General features: G+C 40.9%; 1 protein-coding gene across 1 annotated transcript; it reads left to right on the top strand.

Annotated features, from left to right (window-relative positions):
• Positions 1-18,292: 18,292 nt before the first annotated feature.
• Positions 18,293-18,808, top strand: LOC132240300 (E3 ubiquitin-protein ligase RBX1-like). The gene has a single exon (XM_059707587.1). The coding sequence runs from the start codon at positions 18,299-18,301 to the stop codon at positions 18,626-18,628; it is 330 nt and encodes a 109-aa protein (XP_059563570.1). The 5' UTR covers positions 18,293-18,298; the 3' UTR covers positions 18,629-18,808.
• Positions 18,809-27,110: the final 8,302 nt, after the last annotated feature.

Raw genomic sequence — 27,110 nt, 5'->3', positions numbered from 1 at the left:
ATTATCTCATTCAGTAGAAAGGAGGCAATCATGAAGACTGCTGAGATGCATGGAGCAAAGCTGTAGCTTTCATTCCTTCAATATTCAACACGTATTTATTGAGCACCGCCTATGTTCCAAGCACTGTTCTAGGTGCAGGGGATAAGGGAATGAATAGGACAGGACAGACATCTGACTTAAAAGATTAATGTAATGGGAGTAGGGGAAGAGAGGAGAGGGAAGACTCAATACCAAATTATTAAGCAATTGAACAAAAAATTACAGCTACTCCATGAAGGAAATAAACAGGGTGATGGGGTAAAGAGTAACTAGGAAAGGGGTCGGTGGCACTTACGTGAGTTGGTACAGGAAGGCCACCTTGAGCAAGTGACTTTCAGGATGAAACAACATAGCAAAGGGGTATTCTAGGAAAATCTGAGCTGTGACAGAACTTGGCATATTTGAGGAAGGAAAAAGACGGATCTGGCTGGAATGTGGTGAAAAGTTTTACATGACACAGTAGTTTTCATAAGAGAAATAAGACCCGAGGAGAGGTTTAAACCTGACTGTTTTCGTCAGAGTTTTGATGAAGAGTGGAAAGTTGCAAAGAGTTTGAGTTAAGGGTAGGAAGTTGAGGAAGCTTAGCAAGGTGTTTGTTCAGATTTCTCTCTGTGTCCATCTGTCTTTGGAGATAAGGATGCTCCTTTTCCCCAGATAAGAAAGAAGAGCATATCTGGCCTGCATCAGAGCCAGGTTAGAAAGTCTTTCCTTCGTTTTATGACCTGCTTCGAGGAAGGTCAGACACTACACAAACTATTCTTCAAATGTCTTCAGCCTGAAATATTCAATATATTGAGGTGCTATATTTGGGGGTAACATGTTCTGAAACCGGTCAATAAAAGCCTAATTCATTACCAAATCTTTTAGTTTTTTACTTTTTCAGAGGATAGTAACCCAAAGTGTGCAAGAGGAAAAATTTCTCACCTCTTAATTTCTGTTACTGGGGCATGCAAATTAAACAAGAGACCGAATAACAGAAGAAAAGGCATATCAATTTTTAAAATTGATGTTAATATTTTCATGTGCACAGGGGCTTCACAGAAAAGAAGTGAAAACCCAAAGAAGCAGTTAGGCTTGAGGGCTTATATAGAATTTTAAGAGCAGGAGATAAATTATAGAAAGGTGACCAGACAAAGGAAAGGGTGTTTGGGTTCTAGGGGCAGAAACTTGCAGAAAAGTGACTAAGAAATGGGTGGTAATGAAGCGCTGTTTAATAAGGTTTGTTATGCAGACTCATCTCTCATGTCATCTCAGTTTTCCTGGAGAGGGGAACACCCTTGTAAGTGGAAATTTATGTCACCTTTATGCCCTGCTTTTAAGGAGGAGGGCAGAGAGCTCTTCCTTTGTCTGCTGTTGTTTTTCAATTACCTTCAGCTCAAAATAACCAATATGCCAACGTGGCATATTTTGGGCTGGCATGTACAGATCCCCTTCAAAAGTTAAAAACTGCTGGATTGGCAACAATTACTTTAGGGTAGCTGTCTTTGAGTTTACTGTTCAGATACATTCTTGAGAATGAAGCCAGTCACAGATTACAGAATACTTTAATTGTGCTGAAAGTCGGATTTATCTCCTTAATTAAAGGGGCAGATTTTGGAGCTGTCAGGGTGTAGTGTTATATCACTCAGTGAGCCACCCAAGATGAATATGAAGAATGTAAGGCCACCAATCAGTGAGTATGAAAGCATGTAGATTGAGTATAATTATATAGAACTAATTTTACTCTTTTCAATGAACAGCAGATATATTTGGAAACGTGAGATTTGTGCTGGAGCAAGAAAAACATATTAGTCGTTCAAACATCTTGTGGCATAGCAATAACAAACACACCTTTGGCATTGGTGTGAATAGACTTCCTATCCAAGTCACGTGTCAGCTGTGGCTGGCTGAAGGCCTGGAGATCAAAGGCACCCGCTGTGCAAGAAGTACTGTGAGGTGTTTTCAGTGACTGGCTTCCCCTCCAGGATCCATGTTAATGTCACCTTGGCTCAGAGTTTTGGCTGGAGGTTGGGGAACAATAGGTGTTGAGCACCTTACACTAAGGGCTAAAGTAGGCCAGATTTGCAAGAGGAGTGGCTCCAAACCTGTTTCACCAGAATTAGCCAACCTACCTAGCTTCAGGGAACAAAAGAGATGTGTTCTCTCCTCCAATGAGAGAAAGAAGGGGTTGTTGCCTCCCTATGTTAAGCCAAAGGATGAGAAACTTCAAGAAAACCAGGGGGTCTGACCTGTGCCCTAGGTACTTGAGTTGTGGAGGGCCTGGTGTCAGACTCACACATGAAAATGCTACAGGATATAGACTGACTGGAGCTGCCCTCCCCCAGCAGCTGAATGAAGAGACCGGTTGCACCTGGGAGTGAGGCAGGCCAAGGGGAGGGAGCCACCCATGGACTCTATGAACCTGTAGACCTGACCTGGAACTGGGTAACTGACAGCACTGTACTCTAAAGGGAATTAGAGAAAATATTTTCTGACACTTTATATAACCGTGAGGAGGACTTTATTGTGATAGGTTTGAAGACTATTGTAACGGGAGAGAGAGCAGGCTTACCTCTGAATACAGTAAAGACAGCTGGGGATTCATAGCCAACAAGTAGGCTGAAAGCAAGTCAATGAATGGAGAATTACTAAGAAATTTCTCTTAGTAATTTCTCTTAGTCTAAGAAGAGACATGAAGGTAGGGGTATTCTTGCTAAACCATCACTATTTTTCGAGGAGACTCAAGCCCCAGTAGGCAAGAACTGAGACCTCCTGCCAATAACAAGCACCACATGAGTGAGCCATCTGGAATCCCAAGCCCCAGACAAGCCTTTGGATGACAGCAGCCCAGTCCACACCTTGACTGTAACTTCACAAGGGACCCCAAACCAGAACTATCCAACTAAGTTGTTTCTGAATTTTGCCCCAAAGATACCATGAAATACTATGTGTTTATTATTTAACTCCCCCACTACATTTTGGGGTGATTTGTTTTGCTGTAGTAGATAACTAACATCCCCCATAGCACCCTCCCGCTTAAAGGAAGTGAGGAGTGATTTATAAGTGGCTAATTTTTACATGAATATGCCCAATTTTAGTATTTTATTTTATACTGTTCAGAATTTTAAAGACTTTATCTAGTTTCACAGCAACATTGAGCAGAAAGTACTGATAATTATTTTATAACCATCAAGCCTTTGCACATATTTGAACTTATTCAATACCTGATATTAATTGATATAATAACGATTTTTCTGTGTTCTTTTTATTAAAAAGAAATTTTGTGTGTGGAGGGAAAATATTTATTTACCCTGATTTACCTCCCTTCTCCATTAATATGAACCTGAATTATAAAATTTAATTTGTCACAGACTATATATTTCATCTTAGTAACTTAGTGAAGAGTAATGTTTTAAGAAAATGACATTCAATATCTACTGGTGAGGGTTCCAAATATACAAACTGCTTAATTTTAACCCCATGTCCTCATCAACAGAACACTGAGCATGTTCTTTACCTGTTTTTTCTTCACTGTTGACACTGAAACAATCCCTCGCCGTATTCATGGTGACCAGATTTTAGGGAAGAAATGATGGCACAATCACATGGCAAAGGTGGGGAGTGAACCAGTTTTCAATTCCATCTCATTCCTAAATTTTTGATCGAGAGAAATTGGAAATAACTGAAATGTAGAGTTTATAGTTCACTGTATATTAATAATTATTACAAGATATATGCTAAGTCAGCCACCTATGTACCTCTTTCTCTCTCCCTTTATTATCCCTATGCTGTCATCATGAAAAAGTATGACTTTAAGCGAGACCCTGAAGAAGAGGCTGTGTACCAACTTAGGAAAACCACTTGGCAAAAGACAACTCTTCATTAGGTAGGAGATTAATGAATGCCTGTCAATAAATACCTCGTTCAGTATTACATTTTCATTGGCATACAGTGCATACTTCAAGCTAGCATCTATTAAAAACAGTCAATGAGTAATTTTGACCGAGAGCTTCTAGAATAGTTTTCTAACAGAATCTCTTTTTAAAATATTGCTGAGTGTGCATGTAAACTCAGGAAAGATCTGGCGATTCCAGGATTTAACTTGAGAAGAGAAAGCAACAAAAGACCTAGGGTGCTCTTGAGGAAACATTGGTGTGATTCCCGTTTCCTCCTATCATTGACTATTTCAGGTTTAGTTTTGTTTGAAAACAATCCTGCAGAAATATTGGCACAAACAATAGCAGTGCAAGCACTTAGCTCTCCTTTGCAGAGGACCTGCTGGACCCCTGGTGGGTCACCTCATCACCACTGGAAATAGAGAATCTCTCAACTGAGTCGCTGCTAAGAATTGAGGGGCAGTGGGATAAACATTTATTCACGACAAATGGCTGGAGTGTATTTAAGTCTTTATTTCCAACTGGTACAGAGAAATGGTCTTAACTTTTAGACAGGTGGAGGATAGGCCTACTGAGTGCCCACATAAAAGCTGGAGATCAACCCTGCCAATTTTCTTAGTGGTTAGAGCTGACTAAAGGGTCCTGGGTTTGAGTCCAGTCAAGAGCAGGTACCTCAGTTGTGGGCTCAATTTCTGGTCCCACTGCTACCAATTGATGTGTCTCACATTCTAGTTTCCTTCTCTTTGTCTCTTCCCCCTCCCTTCCACTCTCTCTACAAATCAATGGAAAAAATATCCTTAGGTGAGGATTAACAACAACAACAAAAGGCTAGAGAACAGATTAGAATCCATCTAAATAGAAGATTCTTCCTATCTTGGCCCATGGGTTGTCCCAGGGCCTTCCTGAGGGCAAGGCCAAAATACCCTGCAACAGGTGTACTTGTGCTGTCATACTGACAAGGAACAAAAATCCCCAGTTTCAAAACCATTCTTTCACATAGCAAAAACTTTTACCCTAAAACAATTGTGAAGCAGTTGTAAAGCAACACAAAACTCAGACCTTTTCTGAGCGATAAAATGAAATCTCTTTATATTTTCTAGAACGTTATTTAATATTTTGTCTCTATTATACACATTGACATACCTTCTTACTTGGAAAAAGGTGAAGATCCATATAGTAAAAATTAAGAAATACAACTGCAGGTTTAAATAGCAGCTGACTTTCAGAAATACTATGATTAAATTTGCTGCTCATTTAGAAGGACCCATTGCCTCAAAACATGCAGGTTTGATTTTTATTTTATTTTAAATCAGGGAATAGAAGTATCCAAGAGTTATTTTCTTCCTTAACCTTATGTTTATGCTGTTTAATATCTACATCAGAGGCTTTTATTTTTATTTATTTTTTATTGCTTAAAGTATTACAAAGGGTATTACATATGTATCCATTTTATCCCCCCGCCCTAGACAGTCCCCTAGCCTCCCCTATCACCCCGTGTCTTATGTCCATTGGTTATGCTTATATGCATGCATACAAGTCCTTTAGTTGATCTCTTACCCCCCTACCTCCTGCCCCCCAACCCTCCCCGGCCTTCCCGCTGCAGTTTGACAATCTGTTTGAGGCAGCTCTGCCTCCATCAGAGGCTTTTAAATCAATTACCTGATACATATTTTTAAGAATTGCATCTTATAATTCAGGACTACTACAAGAATGAAGTATTTCTTAGGTAATTACTCCAAGCGAGGAAAGAAAAAGTGCAAATTATTATTATTATTATTTTAATCTTTATTGTTGAGATTATTACAGATGTCCCTCCTTTTCCCCCCCATAGCTCCCCTCCACCCAGTTCCCACCCCACCCCAGGCCCTTGCCACCCTATTGTCTATGTCCATACGTACTACATACATGCATATAAAATCTTTGTCTAATCTCTTCCCGCACCACCCCCCCACACTCCATTCCCTCTGAGAATCATCAGTCTGTTCCATTTCCATGTCCTTGATTCTATTCCATTCACCAGTTTATTCTGTTCATCAGATTTTTTATTCATTTGATTTTTAGATTCTCTTGTTGATAGATATACATTTGTTGTCACTTTGTTGTTCATAATTTTTTATCTTTACCTTTTTCTTCTTCTTCCTCTTCTTAAAGAAAACCCTTCAGCATTTCATTCAATACTGGTTTGGTGATGATGAACTCCTTTAGCTTTTTCTTGTGTCTGTGACGCTCTTTCATCTGACCTTTAATTCTAAATGATAGCATTGCTGGGTAGAGTAATCTTGGTTCTAGGTTCTTGCTATTCACCACTTTGAATATTTCCTGCCACTCTCTTCTGGTCTGCATAGTTTTGCTGGAAGCTGGTCCATCCTTGCTGCTTGACATAGTCACTGCAGGGAAGAAACATCTGCACAGCATATGTTTCAAGGGACCTGGGGTATATGGCATACTGTTCTTAATATGTTTGCTCCCCTTCTTGGCACTGTGTGTTTTAACCAAGGTCTCCCGGCTTCCAGCACAGTTTCTGTTGATAAATCAGCGGACAGTCGTATGGGTACTGCCTTTTAGGTAACTGACTGTTTTTTTCTTGCTGCTTTTAAGATTCTCTCTTTGTCTTTTGCCCTTGGCAATTTAATTATGATGTGTCTTGGTGTGGATTCCTCTTGTTTGGGGTTCTCTGTGTTCCTGGACTTGTAATTTTATTTCTGTCACCAGTTAGGGGAAGTTTTCTGTCATTTTTCTTCAAATAGGATTTCAATATCTTGCTCTCTCTCTTCTTCTGGCACCCCCATAATTTGGATGTTGGTATGCTTGAAGTTGTTGTACCAAAGGCTCCTTACACTATCTTCATATTTTTGGATTCTTTTTTCCTTTTGCTCTTCTGGTTGGGTGTTTTTTGCTTCCTCATATTTTGAATCATTGACTTAATTCTTGGGTTCCTCTAATCTACTGTTGAATCCCTATCTATTATTCTTTATTTCAGTCAGTGCATGCTTAATTTCTGACTGGTCCTTTTCCATTTTTTGGCATTCTCACTAAGACCCTTAAAGTTCTCACTAAGTCCCTTGGATGTTTCTAGAAGATTCTTGAGTAACCTTATAACTGAGATTTTGAACTCTATATCCAGTAGTTTGCTTTCTTCCATTTCTTTCATTTGTGACATGTTTGTCTCCACATTTTGGCTGCTTCCCTGTTTTGGTTTCTATGTATTGGGTAGCTACTAAGTCTCCTTGAGTTGATAGAGTGGCCTTGTGTAGTAGGTGTCCTATAGGGCCCAGTGGCTCAGCCTCCCCAGTCACCTGAGGTGGACACTCTTGGTGCACCCCTTTGTGGGATGTGTGCACAGACTTGTACTTGAGCCTTGATTGCTGTTGGTGTCACTGGAAGGAATTGATCTCCAGGCCAATTGGCTGTGGGGACCACCTGCAACTATAGTGGGAGAGCTGCTGAGCAGGAGACACCCTTATGGAGCAGGACTTGCTTCAATGGGGCTTTGGTGCTCACTGAGTCTGCCCCATGAGTGTGTCACTTATGGATGTGAAGAGTTGTAATCTGGTATAGTCTCATACTGACCACTGGGTACACTGGCTCTTGGATCTCCAAGGAGGTGCAAAGTCAGCCACTGCCTGAGGCCACCCAGCAGGAGCTCCAGAGAGATCTGCAGATTCCTCCTCTTTGTATTGGGTTTGGAAGTGCCCAGACGAGGCCCAGCTGTGAAGCAAGGCACACTGGTGCTGGTGTTGGCCTTGGGCCTTTTATTGATAGCTTTGGGGCTCCCTGACCCAGCTGCAGCTTGTTTGACAGGTTTTAGGCTGTGGTTCTCAACCTTGGCTGCACATTAGAATCACCTGGAAATCTTTTTAAAATCCTGATTTCTGGGCCTCATCCTCCGGAAATTGTTTCTTTGTTATGGGGTGGGGCCACAACATTAGTAACAAAGAAACAGAATTTCTGGAGGATGAGGCCCAGAAATCAGGATTTTAAAAAGATTCCCAGGTGATTCTAATGTGCAGCCAAGGTGGAGAACCACTGTTTTAGGCTGAGAAAGAACAGGCCATTCATATGCAAAAGCTGCTGTGCACAGCTTGGGTGGGGTTGTAAATTGGGTGGGGCAGGGTCCCAAGGCAGAGTGAACAGACATGTCTGCCAGTCAGCCCTGCACCCAGGAGGTCCAAGCATGGGAACAAGGACCACTGCGAGCACCTCTGTCTGTCTGGAAGAAAGCCGCCACCGCCTTCCTGCCCCGATGCCAGACAGTCCAGTTTCTCCCCTATCTGTCTGGGTCCCCCAGAGCCTCACCCGGCACTGGAGCTCAGAGGAAGTGGGAGCTTGTAAATTCAGTTCGTGGTGCTGGCCTTTTAAGAGGAGCAGCTGGGTCTCTAGCAGCCTATGTGTCACTCAGCCCCAATCTGCACTTGTTTTTACAGTCCATAGTTCTTACTGTCCATAGGGACTTATTTCCCCAGTTCTGGAACCCTTGGCTGGGGGTCTGGTGTGGGGCTGGGACTCCTTGCTCCTCCAGGAGGCCTCCAAAAAGGCGATCTCCCTCCTGATTAAAAAAGTGGCACACCTGGGTGCCGGACCAGCCCATTCTACGCCTCCGCACCTCCTACCAGTCTCAATGCGCTTTTTTCTTTACCTCTCTAGTTGTAGTACTTCCACCCAGCCAGCTTTCCCGTGGTTCTAGATTATAGTTGTTCTGTATTCTAGTTGTAATTTTGATGTGGTTGTGGTAGGCAGCAAGTACAGGTGTTTACCTATGCCGCCATCTTGGTTCCTCACAAATTATTTTATGCTTATAAATAATTCATATTTAAAGGCAAGATCAGAGCTTTCCTGTTAATTTTTTTAAATAACTAAAATAATAAAAGTAGTAGGCAAATTTTTATAGTTCCTTTTAGTGTATCAAATCAGTGGGAGTCCAGGGGTGGGCAAACTTTTTGACTCGAGGGCCACAATGGGTTCTTAAACTGGACCGGAGGGCTGGAACAAAAGCATGGATGGAGTGTTTGTGTGAACTAATATAAATTCAAAGTAAACATCATTACATAAAAGGGTTCGGTTTTTTTTTTCCAATAGTTTTATTCATTTCAAAGGGGCCGGATCTGGCCTGCGGGCCGTAGTTTGCCCACGGCTGGAATAGACACACTGAAATTGACATTCAGTTCTAATGAAATGAATTGATACCAATAGCTCTGCTATGAGGAACTCAAGTGGGCTGTGGAAATGCTTACATGGGATCTTCTATTTTTATTTTACTTTATTTTATTTTACTTTTTAACGTTTTTATTGACGAGAGAGAGAGAGAGAGAGAGAGAGAGAGAGAGAGAGAAACATCAATTGGTTGCTTCCCTCACCCCTAACCAGGGATTGAACCTGCAATCAGTGCTTGTGCCCTTGTGCCCTGACCGGGAATTGAACTGGCAACTTTTCAGTACACATTACGATACTCAACCAACTGAGCTGCACCAGCCAGGGTAGAATCTTCTAGTTTTAGTGTTTCTTTTAAAAAGAGTCAAATGCCATAGCTGGTTTTGCTCAGTGGATAGAGCATTGGCCTTCGGACTGAAGGATCCCAGGTTCACTTCTGGCCAAGGGCACATGCCCGGGTTGCAGGCTTGATCCCCAGTAGGGGGCATGCAGGAGGTGGAGATCAATGATTCTCTCTCATCATTAATGTTTCTATCTCTCCCTTCCTCTCCGAAATCAATAAAGAAATATATTTTAAAAAATTTAAAAAAGAGTCAAATATTGTCCAAAAGTAGCAATAATTCACTTTATCAGTGTCAGAATAAAACTTCAAAACCTTAATATCTGGAAAGAAGTAAAATAGTTGTTTTTTAGAGTCAGAATCAGAACTGGAGCCTTGTAAAATATCTTCCAACTGCCACCTGAGTTCAGAGAAATCCCAAATGTCTTTCAAAACAAAATCCTTCTCATCTTAGATCAGTATTAAACATTTCTTGTTATTGGAAATGCAGCCAGATTATAGGAACATCATTTAATGACTACTTAATAAATAGAAAACCCCGTCGCTTAATTAGAAAACAAAAACCAAATCTTTATCTCAAGGTCCAGACATTCAATAATTCAGTCTCATTTCATGAATATCTGCAAGATGTTCCAGACACAGGAAATTGGCTGCGTGGTTAAAATCCCTGAGAGAATTTCTAGGAAAAAAAAAAAAAAAGTACTCTGAAGCCCTACCCAGGGCTGGCTCTATGGGCTTGGGATCAGCACAGTTGCCCAGGGTCCCACAGTCAGACGGGTCTCACAATTGTGGGTTAATCTCTGTCCTGGAATTGTGAACAGCTTTCTCTTCAAATTTGAATTTTGTAAAATCCCGTGGGACAATGGAACATGCCCTGGGGGCTTGGAGCCTCAGCTCACACAGTCCAGCTTCCACCAGTCAGGTTCTAAGTCACCTGTTCCAGGCCCCTGGTCCCTCCTGGCCCCTTCCTGGCTTCCTAGGGTCTACCTGGGCGCTGATGTGGGCAAGGGACCACAATGTTTTGGCCTGAGCGTGGCGGAAGCTGTCCCCACCTTGGGCTGGCAGTAGTGTGACTCATCCAAGGTGACTGACAGGGCCAGGCTCCTGCCCTCCCTTGTTCCAAGTGCCTAGTGGGTCCCCCAGCGGAAGCTGCCGTACCTTGGGCAAGGCAGCAGGCCTGTGGGCAGGGGAGATGCCTCCCCTTCCTTGCCCCTCAGCTCAGGCTAAGGCGTGCTGGTTTGATGCTGGGATGCAGTGGGATGAGGAGAGCTGGGGAGGAAGCGGGACCCAAGGTAACCAGGTAGGGGGCAGGAGGCACCTGTGAGGGTCTGCCCTTACTCTGCAGGTGTCCTGGTACCTGAGGCAGCATAACATCAAAGAGCAAATAAAAACCACCTGAATGGGGGGAGAGAGACAGACCTTTAGGAACAATGACTTTGTAAGTAACTTAGCATTTCCCAGAAATGGGATATCCTTAGTAATGCACCTGATTCTGTTATTGACTGACAACTTCTTCAGTAGGATCAGCAAATGGCATTTAAAACAAAATTCTGCTTATGAAAGGAACACTTTGCTTTAGATTGATCACCTATGCCGCTTAGCCTCTGCTTTCCACTCAAATCCATTCCCCACCCTTCTCTGCTCTGCACCTCATTCTGGGAGGCTGCCCTCTATGGCAACATCACCTGGGCCTCTTGCCCACTGGTGTCCAAGCAGGCCCAGCGCTGTTAGGGCATCGTATGTGAGTGGGGCCCCAGAGCAGAGAGAATTCGGGGTGCTTGCTTCCCTCCCACCCCTCGCCCACCCCCATCCTTCTTGCTGAGCTGCAGTTTGGACAGAGGCTGCCTTGCTTTCCTTGGCTTCAGATCCTGCAGCTGTGCCTCTCAGCCACCCTCCCCCTCTCACTCCTGCTGTCCCTCCTCTTGCCAAATCAGGTCGCCCTGGGGGCTTCACACTGTTGCCCGTTCCTGGGTGTCATTGTCCCTAGTTATCCTGAACTCTGCTCACCACTCTGTGCACTGTCCCTGCCCCAGCTGTCTGCAGTTTCTCCTTCGGGTCTGCCTCAGTTTCTGCTCACACTCTGATGGACAGAAAGCCTCTTCTCCCTGGCAGGCGAATGGATGGAATGCAGGTTTGCAGCCTGGGGGAGTTTCACTGGAACATACACGGCAGAACTACGCTGTCATTTTTATTTTCCGGGTAATCCCTAAGCACACGCTGGTGGCCTGGCAACGTGCTAACTTGGCGAGGCTGGACGACAGTTCTGGGAATCCTCGTCTTTATATATTTCTAGTTAGGGCAAGCCACGGTGACATTTGAGGAGGGCAGTGAAGTATCAGTCCTGTTGCTCTTAAGTTCAGGAGATCTGTGGAGAGGCACAGGAATGGTGGCGGCTCAGGCGTGCGGTTATTTCCCTGCTGCCCCCCTCCTCGGGGTGAGCAGTACCTGGCTGGGCAGCTGCTTCACCACCCCACATCCTCCTTTCCCTTCTCTGATGCCTGGGCCAGGTGTGTTTAGGTCTAAGATGCAAAGTGCCAGCTTCCCCTACAGGATGCAGCATCACCAAGTTGCAAGTGATGAGAGACTCACCAGGCTCCAGTCTGCCTTTGGGGACTGCTGCTCATGCTCAGGCATCCCAGATCCCGCTTCACTGTCTTTTCTTCCTGCCTGTGGCCCTGCAGACCAAAGACCAAATATCAGAGGTGGCCTAACCAGTTCCCATGGCTGTGTAGGGTCAACCCTTATACTACTACTTGTATAATAAGCAATGTGTATTGTAGTCTATGTGTCTAGTAAAGCCCTCAGGTAGTTATGCCACCATTCTTTTATCTTCCCACTAGAGGCCTGGTGCACAAAATTCCTGCATGGGTGGGGGGGTCTGGCCTGCACCCTCTTGCAATCCGGGACCCCTTGAGGGATATCTGACTGCTGGGATTGGGCCTATACTGGCAGTCAGACATCCTTCTCGCAACCCAGACTGCTAGCTCCTAACCACTGGCCTGACTGCCTCCCTGATCACCCCTAACCCCTCTGCCTGCCTGATCACCCCTAACCACTCGCCTGCCTGCCTGACCGCCCCTAACTGCTCACCTGCCTGCCTGATCATCCCTAACCATTTGCCTGCCTGCCTGATCGCCCCTAACTGCTCACCTGTCTGCCTGATCATCCCTAACCATTTGCCTGCCTGCTTGATCGCCCCTAACTGCTCACCTGCCTCCCTGATCATCCCTAACCACCTCTGCCTTGGCCCCCATTGCTGCAGCTTCATCTGGAAGGATGTCTGGAAGGTCGTTCAGCTGTCCAGTCTAATTAGCTTACACTTTTATTATTATAGATATGTACATGTGAAAATGCTTTGTCTTTCTTCTTTACTAATGCTGTTTCAACTATAATTCCAGAGCCTCTTTAGCTTCTAAAATATCTTACAGATAACACTGAAATCCTATTCTCTTTGAAAACATAATTAACTAATTAACATCAATCTGGATGCCTGCTTTGAGGCCATTATCATCCTCACAGAGGCTAAGATTCAGAAGTTAAACTAAAATTTGAATGAGCTACTTTTGTTATTTCTCAAACTATTGTATGATAGTAATTAGGTTTTTTAAAAATATTCTAAAAGTAATTAACTTATAAATTTTAAATGACCTGTGAATTTCATTTATCCATATTAATCCCTTTCTATTTCTTTTCTCTTAGGTTTATAGATGTCTAAACTGGTCAGAAAATGTATTTATTTATTTTGTTAAACTACTTGGAGCAAGCAATCTGTTTCATCCCAGTGTTTTATCAATGGAAGGTAAAGACCTTCTGTCATTGGCCCAATAAAAATCCCTCCATACAAGCTCATTTGTGATTGTGACATCTGAACTCTTTGTGTCACCCATGTTCTCTATGTGAAACAAAGGCCTTAATTAATCTTTCTTTTTTTTTTTAAGTCTGGAAGTGGCTACATTCTTATTTTCTTTCTTATTTTGGAATTTTTTGTTCAAAGTTAAGACTCTAATGCATAAGTATATTGATTGTCTGATATCCATATCTGATAGAAAACATGACATGGCATTAGGTAATAACTTTCAGAACTAATTATGTCAGGACTTTCTTTTTTATGAATGCTTTCACTTTTATGGATTGTATAATATTGTGGATTGTATTGAATATTTTTATATTAGAAAAGGGAAAAAGTTTATTCTTGTAAGGATAAGGGTCATAAACATGACCAGCATGTCTAAGAATCACAAGACCTTTTATTTCAAAAGGAACAGAAGGGAAGGAAAGTAGCATCTTAATTTGTCAGTTTGTTAAATTAACACAATATTGAGTTATTGAATATAACACAGTAACAATTTAGAAGCCACTTATACTTCAAAAATCCTTTTACATTCACCAGCCTGAAAAATATTATTTAATGTAATTAGTAAAATGAGACTTTCTCTACTATGTGAACTCCCTCTTATGGGATAAATAAGAACATGCATGGTAATAAGAATGTGCACTGTTTTATTTAATTAAATGACATTCCCAATGGAACACATCAATCTGAAGAGAATAATGGATTTGGGTAATGTCACAGCTTTATAGAAACTAAGCCAAGACTTTCTTCTAATTTTAAGAACTATTTTCTAAATCTCAAATACATATATTGGTAAGATGTTCATTTTAGTTTAAAAATGTTTATTTTAAAAGTAATTGGCCCAGAACCTGGACAATATTCTATCCTACTAATTTTATAGTCCTGGGAGCTCACTACACATAGATGAAAAGCATGGTCAGTCATTTCCTGAGCCCAGGCTTAATTTGTAATTAACATGGTTTGTTTAGATCGGGTAAAGGAAGGGAAGAGAAACAAATTCATAGGACAGTCATGTGAAATCAACATTAAACTTTCTACAGTAAAACATATTGTGTATAATTTACTACTAACAAATTAATTTCATTTGTATGATATATATATACTCCATAATTTTCCAAAACATAGGCTAACATGATAAACAATAATACCCAAACCATAGTAATTACCTAGATTTTAAAAATTTACTGAAAAAGAAGCAGACAATTTCCATTCTGTTTTTAATGAGGAGAGAAGGGAAGAGAGCATTTGGCCTTATAACTTTTATTCCTTGCTTAATGTGACAACTATTGGACATTTTGGGGGAAAAAGATAACTCAACAGCAGTTGAAAATTACCAAGTAATACTTAGACCCAGAATTCCTAGTGGAATTCCCATCAAGAAAGGTAAACTGCTCGTTTTCTTTTCAGGAAAACAAATTAATGAAATTATCCTCATTTAAATAGGTTTTAAAAAATTAATTTTGAATTGATGTTATTTGACTTCAATATTTTCTATTTTGTAACAATGAAATGACCCTTTCACATATTGTAACAATATTAAGCATGTTATTTCTCTTGGATTAGATGCCTAGCGTTTGAGTCCATATCAACTTTTTATATATTCATGAATTCCCTAAACTTTAAGCATAGATGCTAGCTCTTTAACTGTTGTAATACCTTCAACTAAGCAGAACAAACATTTATGTGCATCAGTCCGAGTATATTTATATGTCTTTACAATGTCGACTACGTACCTCACCCTGTTGATTTTCAGCAGCACCAATTTACAGAGGAATTTCGCATGTTTCACTGCTGACTGATTTCCTACATGAATTCAAAGACAAAGATTGTGCTGTTTTAGACCTATGAAACTTTATCGCCAGAAACACGTCTTCAGCATTATAAGGCTATGCAAAAAATAGTCACTGGACTTTTCCTAACTCGTATTTTTAATTTTTGAAGTAATGTGATGTCAACTCCACAGCATGAATTTTCATTCCAGAATATAACTTGCAAGGCTAAATTTTTAACACAGATGAATCTATTTTTCGGATTGCTTGCCATGAAATTACCATATTCTTTTGTTTGGACCCTCTAATTCATTCCTCCTCACTCTGTTTAGATAGCTTTATAGACCTATCAGACATATAAAGCCGATGGTCTAGAAATGTTACTTAATGGGTTGCACTGCAGTTTTGCCCACTAATAAACGTTAAACTTTTGAAAGCAGTTTTGGGGACTAGGACTGACTCCAACATTGTTTTCCTTTAGGAAACTGCAAACCCATAAAGACAATGAAAACGTGTTAAAAATATATAACCATAAAATGTAAAACAGTGCATCAAAAACATAAATGAAAGGCTTTCTTTCGAAATTAACATTATTATTGCCATTTATTATCTTTTCATGCTTCTGCAATATTCATTCATCATCAGAGCACTATAGAAATTCAGAAAATTTTAAAGAAGCAAGCGTTACAACTTATTGTTTTATCTGAGGTTTAAGATAATGCTCCCTGCATGAATTTCATGCTTACTTTTAAGAAAGATCTCTTGTTATAACAGTGAATGAATTGTTTGATATGCAGCAGTTTGTGAACCCCTTGGAAAGGAAGCGAGGATCATAAGACTATGGCATGGTTTCACTAAAAACAAGTGATGTCACACTAACCTTATTTCTTTTTTAGGCAGTGTGACCAAAGGGGTAATTAGGGGGCATGCTGTAGATCCAGAGTATTTCGACTTAAGAGCTCTCATATGATATCTTTGAGGATTCAGCAGAGAAATGTTAGCTAGAAGCAAGAACTGTTTGATAGATTGAACTCAGGGTGAGTGGTCATAATGAAAAAATGTCAAATGATCATAATCACGGGCAAGCTTTGTCCTTGGCCCTTTGCTGATCAAATTTATCAATGAGTTGGATAAAAAAATAGAGAGCCCCTTAGATTTCTAGCTAGTATAAAAAACTGAATAGAAAGAGCTGGACAACTGGATTGAATCGACCAAGATGGAGTTTAACACAATAAATTCTTGATACTTGGGCTTAACACATTGAACCGTATGGCTGAAGGAAATTCAGCTCAGCAATTTCAGTGAAAATATGCATCAACAGTAAGATGTGATCTTAGCAAAACTATGCGGACCTTGGGCTGCTTCACTAGGACTATAATGTCTAGAGTGAAGAAGGCAATTGTCTCAATCCACTCAATAGGACCCACTTGGAATTTTTTAAAAATTAATCTTTATTGTTGAGATTATTTGCCCCCATAGCTCCCCCTCCACCAGGTTTCCACCCTGCCCCAGGCCCTGCCACCCTATTGTCTGTGTCCATAGGTAATGTATACCTATATATAAGATCTTTGTCTAATCTCTTCCTGCACGCCCCCCATACCCCCTTCCCTCTGAAAATCGTCAGTCTGTTCCATTTCCGTGTCCCTGATTCTATTCCATTCACAGTTTATTCTGTTCATCAGATTTTTTTATTCGCTTGATTTTTATTTTTTAAAAATATATTTTATTGATTTTTTACAGAGAGCAAGGGAGAGGGATAGAGTGCCAGAAACATCAATGAGAGAGAAACATTGATCAGCTGCCTCCTGCACGCCCCCCATTGGGGATGGGCCCGCAACCAAGGTACATGCCCCCAGCTGGAATCGAACCCGGGACCCTTGAGTCCGCAGGCCGACACTCTATCCACTGAGCCAAACCGGTTCTGGCTCGCTTGATTTTTAGATTCAATTATTGATAGATATTATTTGTTGCCACTTTGTTGTTCATATTTTTTATCTTTACCTTTTTCTTCTTTTTCCTCTTCTTTGTCTCTGCATTTTGGCTGCTTCCCTGTTTTGGTTTCTATGTATTGGGTAGCTACTAAGTCTCCTTGAGTTGATAGAGTGGCCTTGTGTAGTAGGTGTCCTATAGGGCCCAGTGGCTCAGCCTCCCCAGTCACCTGAGGTGGACACTCTTGGTGCACCCCTTTGTGGGCTGTGTGCACAGACTTGTACTTGAGCCTTGATTGCTGTTGGTGTCACTGGAAGGAATTGATCTCCAGGCCAATTGGCTGTGGGGACCAACTGCAACTATAGTGGGAGAGCTGCTGAGCAGGAGACACCCTTATGGAGCAGGACTTGCTTCAGTGGGGCTTTGGTGCTCACTGAGTCTGCCCCATGAGTGTGTCACTTATGGATGTGAAGAGTTGTAATCTGGTATAGTCTCATACTGACCACTGGGTACACTGGCTCTTGGATCTCCAAGGAGGTGCAAAGTCAGCCACTGCCTGGGGCCGCCCAGCAGGAGCTCCAGAGAGATCTGCAGATTCCTCCTTTTTGTATTGGGTTTGGAAGTGCCCAGCTGTGAAGCAAGGCATGCTGGTGCTGGTGCCGGGTCTTGGGCCTTTTATTGATAGGTTTGGGGCTCCCTGACCCAGCTGCAGCTTATTTGACAGGTTTTAGGTTGAGAAAGGACAGGCAATTCATATGCAAAAGTTGCTGTGCACAGCTTGGGTGGGGTTGTAAATTGGGTGGATGTGGTTGTGGGAGGCAGTGAGTACAGGCATTTGCCTATGCTGCCGTGTTGGTTCTCATCCTCACTTGGAAATTATATTTTCTGGGTGCAAATTGGAGCGCATTTGAAAGACAGTGACCAGAATGTTGGATCTGAGAAGCAGCTAAAGAAATGGGAATATTGAATTGGGAGACAAGAATAATGAGGGGATCTAAAATCATGGCTTTAAAACATTGAAAGGGTAGCCGGAACAGAAGAATTAGACTTTGCATATTCCAAACCGGTAACACAGATCATTCTCTGCAGAGAAGAGATTAATCAATGTTCGCTTATAAATTGGAAGGAAGGATTGATGGAATTTGAAAGTTATCACTTTGCAACTGCCATTGCAACCAATGGCTCAGGCAGGGATGATCAATAGATGCTAAAACCAGGAAGAGAAAGGTTGGTGAGGAACAGGGTATTTGTATGGTTCCAACGTATCCACCTACAGATGACATTGTGCTATGCTTGCTTTAAAACCATACCAGTGCCACCTACCCTGAGCCCGAGTGTTTCCAAAATGCCGGCAGCGATGGATGTGGATACCCCGAGCAGCACCAACAGCAGCGAGGGCAAGAAGAGCATTGAAGTAGAAAAGTGGAACCCACTAGCCCTCTGGGCCTGGGACATCATTGTGGTTGATAACTGCACCATCTGCAGGAACCAGGTTATGGATCTTTGCATAGAATGTCAGGCGGGCCCGGTATCTGCCACTTATGAAGAGTGCACTGTTGCCAGGGGAGTCTGTAATCATGCTTTTCACTTGCACTGCATCTCTCGCTGGCTCAAAACACGGCCCATGTGTCCGCTGGACAACAGAGAGTGGGAATCCCAAAAGGATGGGCACTAGAAAAAGAATGTTCTCCATCAAGCTCAACTGTTTTGTTATTCATTTAATGACTTGCCCTCCTGTTACTTCATTGTAAGTTAGATAGAACTGGGTCTTTTCCACTTTGTCTTTTCAGTTTGCTATTCCTGCAGTCCTATTGTGTTCCGTGTCAAATAAAATCCAGTTGGTTTCTTAAAAAACAAACAAACAAAAAAAAAACCATACCAGTTCCAATGTGATCAATATACTAGGGAACAGCATGAGCATAATACAAATTTCACAATTGTTAATGTAGGTTTTCATCCTCTAGAGTCATCCTCCTGGCACTCACAGGCTAACTTTGGCTCTTTTCAGGAGGAAATGCTAGATTTATATAGTGTTTATCTATTTCTAAAACACTTAGCATGTATAAAACCATGCTACTATTTGTATCAGATTTCTTTTTTCCAGTGGTTTTTCAAAGTGTACCACTAATGAATTTTTTTTTGTAACTTGTACTTCTAACCCCATTTTCTTCATAAATTCTGTGCTTTTTATTTCATAATTTTGCAGAGCTGATGATTTCTAGGAGCACAGTTGCTGAGTCATAAATGATCCACTCTTAATCACAAAGTTTAAAAGTACCTGCAATTCAGTGATTGTATGGACAGTCTCTGCCTTATAGGAAATGGTTCTCCCTCACAGAACCATCACGGGAAATGTCTTCTGATAATCTGACATCATGTGCTTCTTGATGTGACCTTAGCAAAACTATGCTAAAATGGCAGGACATAAGTAAATGTATCTAATCAAGCCTTTATACCTAAAGAAAATGGAATATATAAAGAAAATATTTATATATTCACGTCCACAGAATTTTCAATTAGCACAAATATTACATTTCATTTACAAACAAAAGCTAAAATAAAAGTAGCTATAAAAAGCATTTGCAGAAAATTGGGGAAATTTGAAAATAGCCTGGGTATTGGGGAAATCTTGTTAATTTTTTAAAAAATATATTTTTATTAATTTCAGAGAGGAAAGGAGAGGGAGAGATAGAAACATCAATGATGAGAGAGAATCACTGATAGCCTGCCTCCTACATACCCCCTACTGGAGATCAAGCCCACAACCCGGGCATGTGCCCTTGACCAGAATCGAACCTAGGACCCTTCAGTAAGCAGGCCAATGATCTATCCACTGAGCCAAATCAGCTAGGGCTTTTTTTTTTTTTTTCTTTACTAGTATATGAGAACTGTTTTGTAATTATACAGGAGAATATGATTTTTTAGGGAATTCATGTTGAAATTGAGGTAAAATGTCATAATGTGTAGTGTGGTGGTTCATCATAGTATTCCTTCCAATGTATGTTTTAAAATTTTGACAACAGTTGAAAAAATTAATAAAACAACATGAAAAGTGAATAAAGGGATTGGAAACAGGCTACTATTGTTACTGGCATTTCAGGCTAAATATAGTTTTTGTGGTCAATTCCTACTTGAATTTTCCATGTAAATATTAATTGTACATCCAATTTTGCTTATGGGGGGCGCGGGAGAACTAGACTAATTGCTATCAAGTCAATATTAAAGTGCCTGTTATTAAAAATTATAACTCCCCTTCGTTGAGTAATGGGTTTCAGAAAGTTATATTGGAAGGCAATAAGTAAATGATTTGTTCATGTGAAACCTAGGATAAAATGATAAAGGCTGAGAAGGGTATTCTGAGGAACTACACATTGTTGTAAAAATGAGCAGATACTGTTAGAAACAATTTGTTTAAGTAAAGCAAACCCAAAATCTGTGAATAGGTTTGTACGAAGTATTAGTTCTAAGAGCAGAATTGAGAAGTCTTTGCCTGCTGGTCTTCTCTTGGGCGGTAAGACATTAGTCTTGCCTCCAATTGCTTTGCTTCTCATCACCCTCCCCTCAAATGAGATTATTTCAGAGAAACTACTGTCCTATAAGTTTATCTTAAGTAAAAAAAAAAATTCAAGTTTTTAATAAGATGGAATCTTTTTGAACTAGCAAAAAAAGACAATGCCATTCAGGGAAAATACCAGTTATGTGGCTTATACCATGTAAATCTGATTTTACTCTTGCTTTAGCTTTAGCACCAAGTGTGATAAACTATAATCACACCATGGTCACCCATGATTTCATTACAGCTCTTACCTACTTGTCGGGCTTTGTTTTTTCTTTACTTTGGTTTCTCTTCAAATTGTTAATTTTTACCTTTCCTCTAACGATAGGAAGAAAGTAGATTCCGTTTACATAAATCTAAGAACATTTAAATATAAGGTCTCCCAAACTTGAAAATTGATGACCAATATATCAAAACTACAAGACAAATTGTTACATTCTAATTTTTACTCAGAACCAAGCTTTCATTTACTTCACTTGACCTCTGTCTCATAGGCCAGACGCAGGGGTCCTCAAACTACAGCCCGCGGGCCACATGCAAATACAAATATTGTATTTGTTCCCGTTTTGTTTTTTCACTTCAAAATAAGATATGTGCCGTGTGCATAGGAATTTGTTCATAGTTTTTTTTTAAACTATAGTCCGGCCCTCCAATGGTCTGAGGGACAGTGAACTGGCCCCCTGTTTAAAAAGTTTGAGGACCCCTGGGCCAGAGCAAAATGAAGTCTTATGGAGAAGAATAGTGAAAAAATGGGAATGAGGGCCTGCTCTAGGTTCTCAGTACTGTTGGTGGTGAATTAGAAGGAAGGTGTGGGCAGTGTCTGGATTCCGCAGTGACTCAGGGAGCAAGCAGATAAGTGCTACCCGGTTCTGACTCTGTCTGAGGCCAGGGTGTTGGAGGGAAAGGGGAGACATGAGACACATCGAAATCCATGAGAAAAGTGCATTTCATGAACTGATCTGCCTGACAAATGGGAACATCTTGGGGATGATTCTTTTGGCTCAGTGGATAGAGTGTCAGCCTGCGGACTCAGGGTCACAGGTTCCATTCTGGTCAAGGGCGTGTACCTTGGTTGCGGGCACATCCCCAGTAGGAGGTGTACAGGAGGCAGCTGATCGATGTTTCTCTCTCATCGATGTTTCTGACTTTCTATCCCTCTCCCTTCCTCTCTGTAAAAAATCAATAAAATATATATTTTTAAAAAAGAAAGATATATATATCTCTTGCCCTAGCTCAGCGGTTCTCAACCTATGGGTCGCGACCCCTTCAGGGGTTGAATGACCCTTTCACAGGGGTCGCCTAAGACCATCAGAAAACACCTATATAATTACATATTGTTTTTGTGATTAATCACTATGCTTTAATTATGTTCAATTTGTAACAATGAAATTGGGGGTCACCACAACATGAGGAACTGTATTAAAGGGTTGCGGTATTAGGAAGGTTGAGAACCACTGTTAGCTGGTCTGGCTAAGTGGATAGAGTATCAGCCTGTGGACTGAAGCGTCCCGGGTTCGATTCCTGTCAAGGGCCCAGGCCCAGGTTGCAGGCTTGACCCCCAGTAGGGGGCGTGCAGAAGGCAGCCTGTCAATGATTCTCTATCATCATTGATGTTTCTATCTCCCTCTTCCTTCCTCTCTGAAATCAATAAAAATATATTTTTAAAAAAGATATAGCTCTTATTTTTAAGTAACAAATGACTTATCACTTGCTCTCTAGAATCTATACCTCCTAGAATGCTGGCATCTGTTGTAAATGATAGCTGACCATATTCTATAGTTTCTTGACCATCGATGGCATCAGTCCTTTGTCTCAGAGGGGCCCATTGTTGGAGAAGCGCAGGAGAAAATGAAGAGGTTGATTCCATTTCCCCCATCTCCTCTCCCCATTGGTTATTGCAAAACTGATTGGTACATACACTCTCTCTTCACTCTCCCCCATTTCTGAAGCAAAAGAAGAAACAAACCCTCCACCTTTTTGTGGCCTTTCTTTTCCCTCAAGGGAGCCTTTGAAATTTATTTAACTAGATTCCAGCTGGACAAAAATTGATGGTTAGGAAGAGAAGGAAGCCTATAATAAGATTATGTGTTCCCCAATACTTCCTAGAAATTGCCCTGTGTACCACATTCCCCTAAGGGATGTCTTGCTGTGGTATCGTCCATAGAGCATCTTATAATTATACAGCCATTTATTCCCTTTCCTGCTTCCAATTCCACTGATTGACTTATCTAACAGTGCCATTAAAACCCACATACCATTTTTCACCATTAATCAGTTATTCATGAGTTTTATCCATCTCTGAAGTCTGTTCATCAGGAAAAATAGCCTCCATTTGCATTTTAATTGACCAATGTACAGTGGAATCTGATAATACAAATGGTGATCTCTGGCTAAGTAGAAACTTATGTTTAATAAGATTAAAATCATCCTCATTTTACAGTTCTCTGATGAGATTTTCATAAATGCACTAAAGTAAAAAGTAGGGATTGCTTGTATGTAAAGCTGTTTTTACTGATAGCCATACAATTGGGGTTGCCAGATAAAATATAGGAGGCCCACTGAATTTGAATTTTAGGAAAACAGCAAATAATTTTTTACATAAGTATGCATATGATATTTGGGGCATACTTATCCTAAAAATGTTCATTGTTTATCAGCTCCTAATGTAGTGCTGATGATCAGTTAAACTTGGAATCACCGGCCACTCTACTTTCTGTGTTCTCCTCTCATCAGAATATTGGAACATTGATTATGATAGAAATTATAGGAATGACTTTGTGGCCAAACAAGACTCTTCTGCAGAAGTCTTCCTGTATGACATTATGGGAAGGTGGGTGTTGCAAAAAGAAATGGTATGTGCTTTTATTTTTCAGTTAGTGCATGTTTGCATTAAAGTTCTGAGTACTTTGTTTTATAGGTGGACATAAGTAGATATTTATAATTATATCAATTGTCTACTTGTGATCCTAAGCGATGCAATACAGCTGATGATACCATGCAGCTTTTTAAGTTAAATAAGTGATTCTGCTTTAAATGTACCCCCATACTTAAAATATATGTATGGAACACCAGTGATATAAACTGGTTGCTTTTCATGTCTGTCTACCTACCTATCATCTATCTTTCTGTCTGTCTATGTATCTATCTATGTATCTATCTGTATCTGTAGCATAATGTTAGTAAAAACAAAGAAAAGCACAGATCACCAGACCTCATTAACGTAATCACTATGTTAAAAATATTGCTTTACATTAGAGTTTTTATTCCATCATCCATGTGAATAAAGTCTTAAGTTTTTGTCTAATTTTTATGATTCTGAAAAGGAGCAATACATTTCACTTTTCTGTACATTGATTTTTTTTTCTATAGATAAACTGCAATATGTTTGAAAAGTATTTTCCATTAAATACAAAAAAGTGCTGTGTTTCTGAGTGTGTGTTGTTACTGTTTCCACCCACTAAAACAACATTCCATTGCTACTCAAAAAATGTCACCCTTTTTCCTCCAAAACATTGTCAGAAATTTTCTTTAAAAAAAAAATTCTTTGGTGGGGTATAAGGGAGTGAATACTATGCTGTAGACTTTTGTCTTATGTACCACTGCAATTAAGTTTTGAGAAAAATAATTTTGAATAAACAAAGAGATAAAAGAACCAGGTATTTTATTTGTAACCACAGTTAAATCATGTGCGATCCTTTGCCTCTGGATATGGGAACGTTAAGTAGGGCAGCTCCTCTCACAGTAGGGGCAGATCCCATTAAGTTTTCATGCCCAGGTGGGTGAACTATGTTGTTTATTGAAACTCACCCTACATAAATGGTTTTCACACAGATTCAAGCTATTATGTGTTATTGGAATTCCTTCAATTGACCCGTATTTTGCTTTGTACTGTAATGCCCTACAAATTGTGTAAAGAGATGTATTACTGGTAAACAGAATTTTTAAAAAAAAGACTTTAAAAATTACTTCAAAATGTTCAATAAGACTATTTTTTGTTTGTTCCTGGCTCCAATCTGAACATCCCAGTAAGCCGTGCACCAGTTGGTGAGTTTTCCATTGTCTGTGAATGAAGTGTCCCCTAACGCTGTTGTTTGGATAAGCCTGCAACTTCCCACTGTGGCCTCTACCACACCCTGGTTAGTTTTTCCTAACAGAGACACACCTTTGAAAAGTATGCAGGATGTACCGCCTCTTTTTCCTTGTTAGAAAAACTCAGCATTGCTCGGGTTGGTAAAGCCAGTGAGTAAATCTGTAATGGATAGAGAAATGATTCTTTTTGAAAAAGCAGTAGCTGAAAAAGGCTGCAAATGTTCAAATAGGAATTGGACTTCCCCCTAATACCTTCATTCAGTTATGGAACATGCCCTTCAAAGAGAATTTATCTCAGATTCAATTTTGTTTCCCAACAAGTTGGAGTTAAGATGGCCACAAGCAATGGGTTACCAAGTGAATTTCCAGAGTTGTACTCTTTCTTTTCAGATTTTGTGACAGGAACTACTCAACTGTGCCTCCAGCCCAGAGAAGGCAGGTTGGATGCATGCTGTGCCCACGGGGAGGAACTGCCATGATGGAGTTGGTTCCCCAAACCAGAGCAACACCCTTCATCCTACTCCCCCGCTCCTCCACTGTGTTACTAATTCCTCCCGGCAGGTACACACACAACAGAAGAGAGAGAGAAGAAAAAAATTAAGCAGCAGTGATATGCACTCAAATATTATCAGGATACTTATTGGCCAGGCACTTTGGTCCCAGAGTAAATACGGACAGGCCATTAAAATAGACAGTGATGAAGTCTTATTACACATCACGCTGTGGGGGCTTAGAGCCAGTCACCCCAAGATGTGCCTCTGTGGTGAGAAGATTGTTTGGAGCTAAAGGCAAGTTAGTCTCAGGCTCAAAAGAAACTTCTGCTCCTCCCTTAACTGTCTAGAAGAACTTGAAATAGGGGCCTTGGCCATGATAAGTGATTGTCAGAGATAACTTCTTTTGACCTGTCTATGGGACAGGTCAGACTCATACTCACTAAGCATCTGCTTGTCTCACCATCCTGCAGTGACTCTTAGAAGCCCCCAAGGCACCTCACCTCACCCCAGCTCAGGATGTCTTATGTCCCCTGTTCTTTTTCTGCCGCTGAACCTCTGGTGCTTTTGGGGTCTGTGGCTCTCCCATGCACTAGTATGCGAGGTTCCCGTACGTATGTATGTATGTATGTATGTATGTATGTATTAAATTTGGCTATTTGCTAATCTGTCCCAGGTCTCTTTGATTATTAGACCAGCCAGAAGAACTTTGGGGGTACAGGAAAGTGTGTTTCTCCCCCACAATGCAAAACCTGGTTGCTCCATGTTTTTATTTTTCCCAAGTGTTACCCAATTTAGCTTGCTTGGGGAAAAGGCTAACAGTTTCCAAGGGAAACATGTCCCTTTTTTGCAATAAGATAAGCCCCCGAGCACACCCGGAGTTCCTGCGGAACTGATCAATGCTTCTAAGTGGAAAACCTCGTTTGGTAGAACAAGATCTTAGCAAGGAAGATCTTTATCCTTCCTCAGCTACTGAACAGCCACTGAAGCCAACACTGTCTTGAGAGACCGCTTTTCCATTGGGAACAACACTTGTTCACTGCCTATTACTCTGTGAAGAAAGGTGACTACATGCCCTGAAAAGATTGTCTGAAAATAGCCACCGAATTCTGTGACTGTGATGGGGAAATAGGATTTCGGGTCCTCAATGTAAAGTGACACTGAGTACACTGTAGAGGTGGCCACAAAGGAACTTATACATTATTCAGTACACTTTTAAAGAAATGTTTTTATTGATTTTAGAGAGGAGAAGGGTGGAGAGAGGAGAGAGACATCAATGAGAGAAACATGGATCAGCTGCTCCTTGCACGCCCCCTAGTGGAATCAGGCCTGAAATCTGGGCATGTGCCCTGACCTAGAATTGAACTGGTGACCTCATGCGTGGGCCAACACTCAACCAATTGAGCCATACCAGCCAGGGTGCATGTTTATTCTTATGATGCTAAAAATAAAATTGCTTCATTTGCTGTCAAATGGACACCAGTTAATCACCTAAGATATTTTTGCAATTTCTAATGCTAAGCAGCTCATGTAACAATTATCTATACGATGTTTTGATACAAATTGTATCTATGTACTACATATTGGTTTTATTATTTTTTTTTTGCCATAATGAGTTTTAGTTTCTTTTTTATTCCCCATTAAAATATATTCATGTTAAATATTGTAGAATATCCTGAGGTAGTTAATCAGTATATATGATTTCTTAAAATATATAAACAGAACCCTGTACATTTGACATCACAGGAAAATAATATTTACTCTTCACAGAGTAAATAATTCAAATTCTGGCAGCAGCATACAGGTCATTGTCAGGACAGTCTCACTAATATGCCTCAGACCTCCTTAGTGTTCATTTTGTGGATCCAAAAAAAAGCAAGCCCACATCCCTGGTAGTTGCTGTCCACATTGGCTGAAAGAGGCAGATTCATAGTCGCAGACAGGAAAGTGACTTGTTGCTGGGATCTTCCGCATCCGTCACCGTGTCCCTCACCATCCCAGTCCGGTGAGCTGATGCCTGA

This window comes from Myotis daubentonii, chromosome 8 (assembly GCF_963259705.1).
Source record: "Myotis daubentonii chromosome 8, mMyoDau2.1, whole genome shotgun sequence".
In the NCBI taxonomy this organism is placed as follows: Eukaryota; Metazoa; Chordata; class Mammalia; order Chiroptera; family Vespertilionidae; genus Myotis; species Myotis daubentonii.
Note: the sequence above shows the minus strand (reverse complement) of the source record. Positions and strands in the feature narration are given on the sequence as shown.